Here is a 15,089-nt window from a genome sequence, read left to right on the forward strand (position 1 = left end):
TTATAATACAGTAATACTATTTTGAGAAGTTCTTGGCTCTACTAGAAGATATTTCTAATGGCAAAGCGTTCTTAATTGTAAGATGACATGAAGCTAAGTCATTGATAACATTTTTAACTAAAAGATATTGTTTTGTCAATGTTTTCTTCCTTTTCATATATCCTTATGCTCACCCAACCCAAAGAATCCAAACATGGCAAGGGTGAAGAGAGAAAAAAAGTACTTTATTTGGACCAGAGCTTGTGTTTGAAAACAATGTGTACTACAGTCTTTTTCAACATACATCCAGATAAGACAATTAAATAAAAAGGTAAGGGATAAATATATAGTTCAATTCACAATAAAGTACATTTTCTTTAGTTGGCATAGAACATATACTTTAAATGCTGGCTCTTTAAGAAAAAGTTTCTTCTGGTAAATATGTATAACCGTTGCCCCAAAATGTATACAACTTTCCTCTAAAATATTTATATACATAGTGGTCTGTCCACTTAAGATCTGTTTTTTTTAAAAGTCCCCTAATTTTAGGTTACTAATGACTTTTAAACCAAGTGGATGCAGTGCAAAGATTCAGATCCCAATTCATCAGTGTCTGAATATATTTGAAACACATGTTTGAAAAATTCTGTGAACAGGATTTGAATTCTTACCAGATCTTAGAATTGAGACAGAATATTGTGGCAATAGAAGGAAAGGGGTCAGCCCAGACTAAAATGTTGAGTTACAAAAAAACAAATATTTTTAAAATATTCTTTCTGCTTTATTATATACCGGTCAACTTGGAAGATCATGCAGAAAGTGGCTTATAAATAACATTACAGTCTATGAGTAGTGTCATCACATTAAGAAACAAAACTGTAGAGTTCTTTCATTACAGAAAAAGTTCACATCTTGGGAATCCATGAGCTGGTACAATTTATGGGCTACCTAAAATGGGGGACAAAAATCATAGATTTCAATAACATATACATGTAATTCAGCAATGAAAAGTATTCATATTGACCTAGATATCCCATATGATTGTAAATCTTTCCTCCCAATTAAAACAAAACAAATAGAACTGAGTTGATTCCAAAGAGAGCAAATATTGTCAGGGTTGCTGTTTACCAGATTTCAGCCGAAACTATCAAGGGCAGCACCTAAAAATGGTGACCATATCCATTTCAGAAGCCTAGGAATTTGGACAATTAACATATCCCTTAGCTTGGTGAGATGATACATGTGTCCATTTTTATGCAGACTAGGCATCCACTTCCAAAATGGCTTGCCTCCGGAAACTATGTACAAACAGTGCTCAGGCTGTTCGTTCATAGGGTCGCTATGAGTCATCTACGACTCGACGGCATTAAACAACAAGGCTTCCTCATGTTATCATGGTAGCAGAGGGCAAATAGTGGGTAAAAAAAATCAATCCAGTAACAGCATCTTTTCCTTTTCTTTCTCAGACTATTATGCAGCCAAGACTATTCAAGATAATGGGGTAAAAGAATGAAACTTTTTCCAATACAGTATATAGGTTTCTTTATTAATCTCAATTACAGCTCTTCTGGCAATGTTTGAGCTTAGCCACAAAACACTTGCAAGAAGTAGAAAGAGAATTGTTACTTATATTAGCCATTAAATAGTAATTCTGCTATTATTTCTGTATAGTTTTGCGTCTACAGAAGCTTTCCTTAAGGGGTAAAGCACTGATATCACTGTAAAAGTATTACTATTACAGAAGCAGCTTTGGCCAAATTTATCCTGAATAGTCTTGAGTAGACAGAGTAAGGACAAAGGTAATCTTTTTCAAGCAAGTAATACAAATTTTCCCATTAAAAGGGAACTAAATGTTCTGCTAATAAACTTGTCATTCCATTCCATATGTAAATACAGAACTAAATGGATGATGCCAAGCTGAATTAATGCTTGACTGAATTCTACAAACAGATGTTCCCTTCTGCATCAATACAGTTTCAATTTTACATTTTAACCCAGGTCATCACATAATTAAGAGAAATAATTAAACTCTCTCTACTCCTGAAGACTTAAAAAGAAAAATAAAAGTGTCACTTTCTTGGAAACCATGGCACAAGAGAGTCATTTCCATTTAAGTCATTAATTTGAAGAAAAATTGAGCTATCATTAGGGACACCTTTCACAAATAATTATTCTATTTCAATTAACATTGAAATAGAATGCTATACAATGCATGTGATACCATGATGAACAATTTTACTTGCATAATAACATTTGTCAGTAGAAGTTAATGTGCAAAACCAGTAATTTGGTTTTCATGTCAACCTTAATTTATTTAAGCATTAATTTTGACCACAAAATGTATTCTTTTAGCCAAAATAAATGAAAGCAAAAAAGGGTCCCCATTTTTAGTTTTAGAAGACCTTTGCTGACATCCTCTGGGGTCGAAACTCTTACTGGAATTGAAATAGTAAGACTTTCTTAGCACATTTTCAAGAGTATGAAGAATTGAATGTGTGTATGTACAAGTGAAAGCCAACTTAACAAATGCCAAAATATGAGACTTTAATGTTCATCAGTCACTTGGAAAGTTCTTTCATGTAAGTATTCATATTAGCACTTTCAGTTTTGCTCATTTCTACAGCTGACAAAAGAAATGTATTACCTCTAAGAAAATATCTACTTAAAAAAATATTAAGCAGTCAGTCTTTTCTGACTGCCCTTGGATATTAGTTGGTCCAGCTAATTAGACTTTTAATGGATTTTCCAGGTTCTTTAACTATAAAAGAGAATGAAAAAAAAACACCAAAAACGTTTCTGCTGAGTTAGACACAAATACATTAAAAAATTGGCTAATTTAAAGAGTAACTAACCTGAGATGTACCTTGCTCCAATTAACATTACCATGCTACTCACTATAAAAAAGCCCAGGGGCAGACTACAGAAGATACTAGGGTCACCTGTGGTCATCCAAGTAGAAGGGAGTTCCAGCCAAGCAAACCAAAAGAGAGACACATAATTACAATAATGGTGTTAAGAATCACATGATAGAAAAACAAGATAAGTTACAAAAAAATAATATTTTCATAAGAGCTAGCCAAAGAGTTACTTTTAATTAAAAAATTAAAATCAATATTGAAGACTTATGACAGTTAACAGTACAGATAGCATGCCACAAGGAGCCAAGAACATCATAATACATGTAGACCAACATAAGCCTTCCACTGGCAAAGCCAAAGAGAGCCCATGGAGAACTTTCTGGGAGGCTGTGATTTGTGCTTTCTTGATTCTTCCCCAAATGATTTGAAATGAGAAAATCGATTCCCCCAAGTTCCCATCACTGATCCTTTGGCTATCAGAGAAGAGTTATATATTAGTCTACCTTATTTTTGCGAAAATTTCCATTTCCCTTTTTTAAGACTGAATTTGGTTTCTGAGGAAATGTACCTGTCAATAGTTGATACTTTCTAACCTGAATTATCTCAGAATCCTTTAAAAGAAAAAAAGTTCATTTTTTTCATTTACCTTCATTTCATTTACCTTTTTCATTTCCTTTTCATTTACCTAGAATCATTTACCTTCTTAATCTTATTCAAAAGTTAAGTCTAAGAATTGGGGGAAAGAAATCGAACCAGTAGGCAAAGGGGTTTCACTTGTTATGGAATCCTTGTGGGCATATGTTGGGATGTGACAAACGGATAGCATTCTGTTCTTTGCTTTTCTGGGTGAGGAGTTCTGTATCTCTTATCAGGGATATTTTCATTAAAGAGGGACAGAAAGCTCTTCCCTCACTACATGTGAATTCTCAAATAAAACAAGGTTTCTTTTGTTTGTGTATTTGTGGAAACAAGAATTTTTTAATAAAGGAACTTTATTAAATTAAAATAAATTAAAAAGAACCTCACAGACTAACTGGTTTCCTGATGTGGTTTACAGTCGAGTTCTAGTTTGAGAGGGTGGGTGGACAAGGAGTGTGTTCACAAGTACTTGTTAATGTAGGTGCTATTTAATGGGGATATTTTCCTTTTGCTAAGATATATCTATAAAATGCTTGTTATCTGATATTTGTACTTTTTAAACCAATTTGTTCTGTTTTTTTGTTTGATTTTATTTTTATTTTTGTGTGAGTGTACCGTGAAATCAGATCTGACTGGTACAGGAGTAGATTGTCCCTCCTTTTCCCGGCAGAGCATCTGGTGGATTCAAACCGTGTGCCTCTGGGATTGTAGTTGCAGCTCCTTGCCACTAGGCCACCAGAGCTCCCCTAATTTGTTCTGTTTTAAAAGGTTCTTTTGGTGGGTTTTGAGTCGAAAGCCAGGAAGTCATCATTTATCATAAGCTGTTATAAACATTATTAGAGAACTTGAAAATAGTTTTCCATGCACATTCAAAACCAGAAAATAAATCTAGTATAGCCTCAAAATTGGAAAACTGCATTGGAAATTAACCAAACACACCATTTCCCCCACAGACTAAACTAAAGTAATTAGTAAGACAGTAAGATGACAGGTAGCAATTCTAACATTCTTTCAAGTTTATTAAAATAGGATTCTATCTGTACTGCAATTATCATATAGCCTTTCAAGGACTATCATAATTTTGTTGGTTGGATATTGTTTTATTCTGAGTTCATTACATAGTTTACTCTCCAGATACTAAAATTATAAATTTCTTTTCATAAATGCCAAAAACTATTTTCAAATTTTGGGTTAAAGACATTGCTGTCTAACTGAAACAAAAACAAAATTTGTAAAGCTCTACAAACCGAATCAAATGGCTTTTATCATCAATGCTGAGAAGGAACTAGGGGAAGAAAAAAATTATTGCTTTCTTTTCTCATCTTTTCTTGGGAATGTTAAATTCACTGACAGTATACTACACAGAGAAGATGAGCAATTGGTTTTGTGGGAATCTGGCAATTAAAAAGTTTTATCTTCTGGTGAGCTCTGGTGGCCTAGTGGTAAGAAGCTGCACTGCAATCCCAGAGGTATGTGGTTCGAATCCACCAGATGCTCTGCTGGAGCAGGAGGAACAATCTTCTCCTGTACCAGTCAGATCTGATTTGATAGTACACCTACACATACACACACCCATCACACACACACACACACAAACTCACACTAAAATTTTTTAAAAATTTTTTTTAAAACTGCTAGTATATAGAGCTCCTGTGTGTGACTGAGAATATTAGGGTAGGAGGAAGGAGAAAAAGTTCCATCTAGTAGAAGGGAATTCCAGCCAAGCAAACCAAAAGAGAGACACATAATTCCCTTCTACTTGGATGACCACAGGTGACCCTAGTATCTTCTGTAGTCTGCCCCTGGGCTTTTTTATAGTGAGTAGCATGGTAATGTTAATTGGAGCAAGGTACATCTAAAAAATCCATCTAGTCAAATTCTAGAACTCAGCTTCTTATAAGCTATTAAGTAATGGTTATTAGGGGAAAAAAGTCTGGGCCCTCGTCTTTTTTCCTTTTAATTTAAAATGCATTTTTTAAAAATACTAGTTTACTTTACTAAGTTCCTATACATTGTTTTTCATGGGTCAGGGCCCTCATCTTTTTTTTCTTTTTAAATTTAAAATACATTTTTTATACTAGTTTACTTACTAAGTTCCTATACATTGTTTTTCATGGCTTTCATCTTCTTACTCCTTTTCAGCAACTGGCCAAATAAATGAGCAAACCGGTTGTTTGCCCTAAAAGTCTATTTTTCTTTAGTCATGTAAAGTATTTTAATCTGTTTACCAGGAAAGTTAATGCATCTTCCCCGGATTACTATTCAACTCTTTGAAACTGTTTTACTCAGCTGTAAATAATTCTTTTCTGGATTAGCACATATCTCTTTGAAGATGTTTTTCACAGTTACATATAATTGACTTAGCATTCACCTGTTTGAACACGTTTTTTTTTACAAGTAATCGAATTAGCATGTATCTCTTTGAAGATATTTTTCTCAAGTTATATGTAATTGATTTATTTATCTCTTTGAAGATGTCTTTTCCAGTCATATGTAAACTATGTAAAACTCATATGTAAAACTCAAGTATAAAATCCACTCTTGGATGCAGAGGCAGTTTTTGAGAAGATTCTCTCAGTCCTCCCAGATCTGCAATAAAGAGCTTTGGCTATTTAAAAAAGAGTATTTTCAATCTCTTTTGAACCTTCTCATTTACTCTTTAGTGTATTCCTTCCTCTCTGACTCCAAAGGAATTTTTATTTATGTAAAGTTGCTAAGCATTTGGAATCAATTTAAAAAGAAGTGAAATATATTCTGAACTTAATAGAGCTTTTGAGTTTGAATCACATCATAAAGGCAGCCTCCCAAAAAGGTAGATCAAGACATTTGAGGAAAAAAAATAATCATCCAGTTGATTTTTTTACCATTAAAAAGAAAGCATAAAAAATTTTGTGTTATCAATTACAGTACCAATAATAAACTCATAAGGAAATATATGGCAGGGTAGTATTCATAGCAATCTGATCATTTACATTTTAGACTTAGACTTAAAGTGCTTTCAAAATGTAAGAAAGGAGAACGCTTTTCTTCAAAGCAGCTAAGATATACCCCTGGCTAAGTGTCAATGGTAAGACATTAAACTATTTCATACTAGCATCTCTCATACTAAGAAAAAAAATAACAATAACAAGAAAACATCCTTACCACTTTGGGTAGGCTGAGTTGTAGCCCAACCCATTGATTTCGTCACAGCTTTTTTCCAAGTAGAATAACGAATTTCGCTTTCTGGAATTAGAAGAAAAAACAAAATCCACATGGAAAGTTTACTAAAATGTTCCAGAACCCATATTTATGCTTACTCAGCATTCCTTTCTAATTCTTGCACATGTTAAGCTGCATTTGGGCTTTCCCAAGGTTCAGATTTGAGAAAGTCTCTGCTGGTGTCTGGGAAAGCAGCGAGCTCAGTGAGGTAAAATATGTGAGGAGAGGTCAGTACGGCTCTGCAGGGTGAAGGGCAACTTCAGAGACATGTTAGGAAGAGCAATCCCATTTATAAAGACTGGCAGCCAATCACAATTAAGAACAAGAGGGAATCGTTCTCTTTTCTTGGGAACAGGGAGTGGTTAGCAGGAGAGTTTAAGGTGAGTGGAAGATTTTGTAGTATGGAAAGATGAAAGGGAGAATTGGTTTTGGCTCACTCAGAGGCTTTCGTTAATGTTGAGTCCTCAACAGATCTCACAAGTGACATTCCTCTGTAATTCTCTTCATTCCTCAAAACTTAAAGCACAATGATTTCTCTCATGGGGAAACCTGAATCGCTCACTTACTCCCATTGCCATCATAGCTGACCCTCCAGAGGTTTTCAGAGGACATAAACCACACAGGAGGAGGCTGTATCTTCCTTCTGCAAAGCAGTGGGTGGACTGCACCACGTGCCTTTGGATTGGCTGTGCAACTCTCCACCCACTAGGCCCTCGATCTGGCGTCTCAAGCATGTGCTGTATTCTTTATCCCAGGCTATGTGGTCTCCCTTCGCTCAAGCTCCAGCCTTGCCACAAACCCTGCTCACCAACACCTGCAACACCCAGGAGAGGAGGCTCAAGTACCACTCCCTCATGAAAGCTTTCACCAATTCCAGCCTTTCTCCATTTCCCCACCTACCTTCAGATAACTACTACTACCATGTGGGATTTTTATGGTTCTATCTACCTCTCCCAATATACTTGAGACTCTTAAGGGGCAAAGACTTGGTCTTACTCATTTCTGGCTTTTAAGAGGCTGGTGGTCTAGTGGTAAGAAATTGCACTGCAAGCACAAAGGCACATGGTTTGAATCCCACAGTGGCTCCATAGGAGAAAGATGGGAAATCTCCCATTTGATTTCCTGCCTCTGAAAATTTGGAAGGTCGGCTACGAGTTGGTGACTTGAGGGCACATAACAAAACCAACCAAATGTTTGCTTGAAGCATTAACATCTCTAGTGGCATTGGCATCCACTACCTAAACAACATGCCTCCAGAAACTCTGTGAACTTTGATAAATGTTGATAATTGTAGAGGGGCTTCAGGCCTTTTGTTCATAGGATCGCTGTGAGTCGTACTCGACTCGAAGGCAATCAACAACAACAATCTACTTCCCCTGGGAAAATCTGCAGTTAGGGACCTCTCCAAACTACTGAGGAGTAATGATATCAGTTTGAGGACTAAGGTACATCTGATTCAGGCCATAGCCTTTCCAATCACTTGCTATGCATCTGACAGCTGGCCAATGAAGAAGGATGACAGAAGAATTATTGGTGCCTTTGAGGTGTTGTGTTGGAGAAGAGCACTAAACATCCCATGGACGCCGAAAGAACAAACAGGTATGTCTCAGAGAGGATGCAGCTAGAGTGCTCTTTGGAAGCAAGAAGGATGAGGCTTCTCCTCACCTACTTTGGGTATGTTGCTAGGAGGGGCTATTTCTTGGATAAGAACATGATGCTGGGAAGGGTGGAGGTTTGTCGAAGGAGAGGAAGAGCTTCCGCCAGGTGGACTGACACAGTGGCTGTTGCAGTGGGCTCTTGTCAGGAAGAGTGAGGATGGTGCAGGATAGAACAGGGTTCAGATCTTTTGTTCATGGGGTCGCCATGAGTCATACTCGACGACACCTAACAACAATCAACGTGCCCATTTTGCATATGTTTCTGTGTGCATGTGTGTTGTGAGGAGATGGGGAGCTAGAGAGCTGGAGAAGGGGAAAGACAATCAATATAACTGATAACAGTGTTGGTAGTGATGGTTATCTTTAGAAAATAGTTAACTTAAAGCAAGTTTTAGGCAAAGAGTTAAAGACTAAGTTTAACTCTAAATATTATTTATTAAAAAGTTTCTTTTCCAGAAGTATATTACTAAAGTTAATAATTATTAGGCATGCATGATACACTATGTGATAATCAAATACTAGTAATAAAATTCATTTTCTTGTACATGGAAAAGAATGAATAAAACTAAGACTCCCTGGCACAGTCTTCCAGAAAATTAAAAATGCATTTGAAAAGCTTATTTCCCAGTAGCTCAAAATCCACTTTGATGCTATTTTATGCCTACGTTTCTAGAAAGTTATAAAATCAAATTTAATATGTACAATCCTATTTTCTGCTCACATTTATTTCAATCTAAGGAATGTATCACTATATTTTAATAAAGGGTACCAATCAGAGCTTATGGCTTAGCTTAGCTTTACTGGAACAGTGAATCGTATTTAATTCCCACATAATTAAATTGTTGCTCTCTTGTCAGGCTAACCTACTGGCTGTGAGAGTGTCGCTTAATACAGCCAATCATGCCCTAAAGGGGGCCAGTGACACTAAAGGTTGGTGTAGACAAGAGGAATTGGCAACTGATAAATCCTTTGAAAACAAATGGAGAAAAGATAGTTTTCTAAGGATCTAAAGGATCTAAACTTACAGTGCTCATGAAAGAAACCAGTCAAGAAACCAATTGATCTTTTTGAAATGCTGTAAAATACCTCTTCTGGAAGACGACTTAATTATGGTGAAGACTACTGACTATGCTATGGAATGCCAGAAGAACAAACGATCTGTCATAGAAGCAATGTGGCCAGAATGCTCCTGAGAAGGGAGGATGCCAAGACTTCATCTCACGTTCTTTGGGCATGTTACCCGGAAGAATCCATGAAGGAGGAAAATTTCTTTGTTTTTGAGGGCCATGGTGATTGCTCATTTTCCACCTTCATATGTTGTTTTTTAAAAAGTTCCTATATATTGTTTTGTTCACGTAGACTGTTTGTCTCACATCCACATAGAAACTTCTCCTTGACCTGCTTCTATCACAAGCACTGGGTTTGGCTGCACTGGGGAGCCATGATGCACTTCACAGTAATACTTCTTTCTTGTTTACTTCCAGGAGATAACTACTAAAGAGACTTTTATTGACTGGAAACCAACATTCAGCTCTTCAGATTTACTACTAGGAATGAAGAGACTAGCTCTCCTAGAGTTCAACAGATATTTATGGCTTTCAGGCCAGTTTTGCAATCCATGACAAGGTCACTGGAGTTCTGGATGAATTAGCATGAGAATGATTACTGGCAGTGCTATCTCACAGCATGTAAGGACACCCAAGCAGGTGCCTCATAAGAAGAGGTATTATCTGCCTTTGAGTGGTCCCGGAGTTCTTGTGGCCCTGCTCAAGATGGCTACTTGCTGAACACATGGGACTACTTCAGCTAACCTCCAGGCGAGGCTAGCACCTGCAAATCCCTGCATCCCAGGTTTCTGAGTCAAGGGTAATTATAATGATAAGCAATTTCTGTCTTCAGTCAGCTTGGTAACCTCACTTGAGTTGGCTTATATTTGTTCTGAATGTTGAGCAAAACATTCAAGAAGCTGGACTACAGGAAGAATTGTGGCATCAAGATTGGAGGAAGAGCCACCAATGATCTATGTAATAAAGGTGACACAATCTTGCTTGCTGAAAGTGAGGACTTGAAGTCCTTGCTGCAGAAGAGCCAAGACTTCAATATGAATTGTATCTCAGTGTCAAGAGAACAAGAATTCTCACCACTGGACTGATGGGCAATATCATAACAGATGGAAAAAAGACTGAAAATGTCAACAAATTCATCTTACTTGGGCTCATGATCAACACCCTTGGTACCAGCAGTCAGATTATTAAAGTGGTAAAGCTACTACAATGCTCAAGAGATACGTCATACACGTGACTGGATGTTTCTGCCTAAGTAAAAATATACACCCTTACATAGTACATATGGGAGCCAGTAACAGATGTTTTCTATGACTCTCAAGATACATGAGCCAGGCAATCATCTGTAACTCTAGGAACCTCCGCTACCCAAGTCATGGCAAATTCCGCTGGCCTTAACTTCATCAATGTAGTGGGGCAGGAAATCTGAGTGGCCTTCTTCCCTCAGGAGGTCTGCTGCCCAGTGCACTGCCAGGTGCTCTGCCAACTTCGCAAGCAGGTGTTCCATTTGGTTTAAAAAGTACGTCAAGTCTCAGGCCATTAAATCGACTCCAGCTCTCCAGCGGCTCACTCATCTTTAACCCTCTGCAGCAGCAGCATCTCTCTCCGTTCACTCCGCAGTCACCTCAGCAGTTCACCGCTTCCAGTCACGCGCAGCTACAGCCAGGGGAGCAGGGTCCTGAGCAAGGTTCAGCAAGTCAAGAACAGGCCTTATCTGCTCGGCAAGCTGCTGTTATCAAACTTAGTGGAGTAGGGGGCTTCATGCAGTCCCAGGCAGCTGCAGTTGTGATTCTTGCAGCATCCAATGGCTATGGCAGCGGCGGCGGCACAAACAGCTCAGCTCCATCATCGTCGGCGCTCAGGCAGCCAGTCAAAAAGTAATATGAAGAGAGGCACGCCAACTGCTCCAAAATTCTGACTCTGACATTATTTATTTTCTCTTTGGAAAGACTAGAGCGTTGAATCAAAGATTCTGAGTTTTTAATTTTTGTTTTGGTTTAATGTGTCAGTATTTTACATTGCTAGATGTACAGACTTTATACAGAAGCACAACCCTATGGTTTTTAAATAAAACAAATGATTTAACCAAAAAAGAGTATATTATAACCTTATGGGATGACAGGCATATAGTAAGTTAGAAGTACAAAGAGATGTTAGGCAGTGTATGTCATTGCAAGAGCCATTCGTTACATGTACCTTCAGCATTGATTTGTGGTTCAAACCGCTCCACCGTGACTGCTGACAAATCCTCAGGTTCTAGACTCCACACACCAACACCTTCCGCAGCCCCCGCTGCCATGGCAGCTCCAAGTGCAGTTGTCTCGGGCATCGAGGGCTTCACTGATGGGAGAGAGCTACATCAATATCTCTGCATTTACATATGCTTAAAAAGAAGTTGTTCTGAAAGAAACAGTACTCAGGGTTTCAAAGAATGCATGCTTACTAACCTACTGGAATATACAGAATGTCAGCTTGTAGCTGCATAAGAATCTTGTTGTTGGTCATTCCTCCATCGACCTGCAAATGCCTGAGTGGAATTCCACAGTCACGGTTCATGGCATCCAAAATCTTAAATAAACCAAAGGCGATTACATAATTAAACTACTTTACACCAACACCTCTGAACATGGCGATCTTCTGCTCAAATGCCTTCAATAGCTTTCCAAAGTGTGCAGGATCAACTTGGACTTCCCATTCAGGTCTTCCAAGCCCTCTTTCATCTGGTTACAACCAGCCTTTCCTCTCACTCCTGTACTCAACCGAATCCAACAAATCTATTTTTGCAGCCTTGTTTCCCATCTCTAAGCTCTTTGCTCTTTGCAACCCCCAACTGTAAGTACCCAGTGCTTGGCATGTAACAGGAATTTAGAAGAAAATGGCAGCTGGAGAAAGAAGGATGGGCAATCTCCTCCTGTGCGATTAACTGCCTCTAAAAACCCACTGGAAGGTCAGCTATGGGTCAGTTCCTACGCGATGTATAAACAACATTAGTCATCTTTTATTGAATATTCAAATACATTTCAAGAATACTATATATTTTGCTTAGGAGAGAGTAAATGAAACAAAAGACTCATTTATTACCTCACGGGTTTGGAAACAAACAGCTTCTAATGCAGCAAAAGCAATATGACATTTATTGGTGAACTGAGTCAGACCACAGATTATCCTAAAAACACAAAAATTTGACTATGAGAATGCAATAAATGAATTGGCAACCTAAAATGTCCCAAATAGAGATAAATGGAAAAGATAAAATGGAAAAGTGGACAGAAACGGAGAAAGAAAATTATAAATGTTAACTGGTAAAATCTTTCTAGTCCATCATCTTATAGCCACATATGGAAAGAGTGCATGATACATTTGAATAGAACTAAATCAGAATTCATTCACGTCCCTTTGCTACACAACTTACAGATATCTTGAAGATCAAAAGAGAACAACACTAACATGTATAGGGATAAGGCAGGGGGGTTATTGTCTTTTGATTAATAACTTGGAGTCTACAGGTTCTGAAACCATATTTCACAAAGAAAAATATTTCCTCAACACATTAAAGTCATCTGAAAATAACTTTGTACACATATTAAGATTTAGTGAAGACACAGAGATCCAAACAAGGACACAATATCAGTACTTACCCTCTTGCACTGGGCTCCCAATAAGGTGCATATAACCCTGAAAATGCTGGGACGAAGTAGCAGCCATAAGAAGTGCCAACTTCTCTGGCAAGTTTCTCTAATATTAAGAAGGAAAAGAAAAAAAATACTTATATCCTACTTACTTTATTCCACAAAATACACTTCCTTATTGAATTAAGACAATACTTTTAGTTTCCCACTCTTGGTCATAACAAAATGGTCCTAATCATAAAAGTATTCTAGAAAGCAACAAAAACAAGTTTCCCCACACTGAATACTCCTACTATAATGTAATCCAGTTCAAGAAATAAAGAAACTGGCTTAGTGTCCTGAACATATTTTAGTCACCGCCATTGAAATATTATTTCTGACTGTCCCACCTTCCAGCAAAGAAAAGCAAGTAGACAAAGAAGGGGTACATGAGTTCAAAACTATTATCTAACAGACAGAATATAGCCATATTGTTGCTGTTATGTACTTTCGAGGCAGAACCAACTCATGGCTGACCTGCCAGTGGTTTTTCAGAGGCAAAAAATTGTGCAGGAGGAGGTTGCCTGTTTTTCTCCCACAGGAAATACTATTTAAATTACAGGCACTAAAATGTTAATGCTCACTTTAATCTAGAAGTAGACGCTATTTCTCATCAGGAAACTTAAAAAGTAGCTGGACTACCTTACTTGTAGATCCTGGCAATCTTTGGGGTTCAATTTTACACTTGGGTAATTTTTGTGTTCAGCCCTGCCAGTTTCTGAACAACCATCGCTAATTATGTCTGTTTGTTGTTCCTCATTAAACAGTCTTTTATGTAGACGTCAAACTCATAAAAGGGATTCATATAATTGAATGTCACATATGGGGCACAGAACATGTGTTTACAGATCGCAGAGGTAAAACAGAAAAGGTTTCATTATTCAAATTTTCTAACCCTTTGTTAGAACACGCTTACCAATTTCCTCTGAGGTTTTTATAATTCCAAGATTGTCTCTCAACCAGCGAATAACAGCACCAGCTATAGCTACAGAGCCCTAAGGAAACAAAAAGAATTGAGGTAGGACATAGAGTTACTCTGAATTTGTGTGACACTACCAAATGGATAGAATTCAAACAATTTCAACTTTAGGACTTCTACAAATACGATAAACTCGTTCCTCTAATACAAAAATACTTTTACCTGGGTCACTAATAAAAGTTTTTCAGGACTCTTGGAGGGGAAAAAGTGAAATCCTTCCTAACTTTGCTATGTTTAGTGAGACAATTTAGGAAAGTCTTTGCTTTGAAGCGAAACAATTTAGGAGAAGCCACTCATCCAGCTGAATCTAACAGACATAACCTGGCTGATATTTCATCTTTTAAGTGACTCTTTTGTTTAAAGAGACTTAAAATATTTTATTCATAGATTTCTTTCAGGAAAAGATAGGAAGGTAGCAACCAAATACTAGTACATATGTAATATTTTCTTTAATATCTTAGACACATAATGAGCCTTATATAAAATATGAGTCATATATAAAATTAAAATGTTTCTTTTCAACATACAGAAAGTAAAAAGCAGGTAAATTTTATTTGAATCTTTTATCTAATACAATATATTTAAAACTAATGTATAATTACTTTATAATTACTGTATAATTATATTTAAAATACTTGGTAGAACTTTATGCAAAAGACCTGGTGTATACTCTACACTTCCAAATTTGAACTCTCCACATTCCAAATACTCAATACCACATGTGATTATTAGCTACCATATTAAACAGCACTGTCCTAAACATAACTGGCAGAGGTGGGGGGGGGGTGTCTCATTCCCTTCTAGGGAGCTCTGGTGGCTTGTCTTTTGGGAGTTATGTTGCTAACTCAAAGACAGTACCTATCTAGCAGTTTGAATCTACTTGCGACTCCACAGGGCAAAGATGAGTGATCTCCCACCGTGTGATTTATAGACTCTGAAAAGCCCTAGGAGGCTCAGCTATGTGAGAAGGACTGTACAACTCAAAGACTACAATCAACTGTTGAATTGATGTTGTTCTGCTGTATACATTCTTAAGAAAAACC

The 15,089-nt window shown here is 37.3% G+C and overlaps 1 protein-coding gene across 3 annotated transcripts in view; it reads right to left on the reverse strand.

Moving 5' to 3' along the window:
• Positions 1-737: 737 nt before the first annotated feature.
• Positions 738-15,089, reverse strand: part of GK (glycerol kinase) — a 57,700-nt gene continuing 43,348 nt past the window's right edge. Inside the window, exons 13-20 of one of the 3 annotated variants that reach the window (XM_006881779.1) lie at positions 13,984-14,062; positions 13,038-13,134; positions 12,481-12,565; positions 11,847-11,967; positions 11,596-11,739; positions 6,621-6,701; positions 2,832-2,918; positions 738-927 (exon numbers count right to left, since the gene is read on the reverse strand). In XM_006881779.1, the coding sequence (XP_006881841.1) occupies positions 917-927; positions 2,832-2,918; positions 6,621-6,701; positions 11,596-11,739; positions 11,847-11,967; positions 12,481-12,565; positions 13,038-13,134; positions 13,984-14,062 (705 nt within the window). In that variant the 3' untranslated portion in view covers positions 738-916. Of the gene's footprint in view, positions 928-2,826; positions 2,919-6,620; positions 6,702-11,595; positions 11,740-11,846; positions 11,968-12,480; positions 12,566-13,037; positions 13,135-13,983; positions 14,063-15,089 lie in introns of those variants that run through there. The other 2 variants (XM_006881780.1, XM_006881778.1) reach the window with 2 other exon arrangements.

Source organism: Elephantulus edwardii, unplaced genomic scaffold (assembly GCF_000299155.1).
Source record: "Elephantulus edwardii isolate Elephantulus edwardi_28Jun2011 unplaced genomic scaffold, EleEdw1.0 scaffold00016, whole genome shotgun sequence".
NCBI lineage: Eukaryota > Metazoa > Chordata > Mammalia > Macroscelidea > Macroscelididae > Elephantulus > Elephantulus edwardii.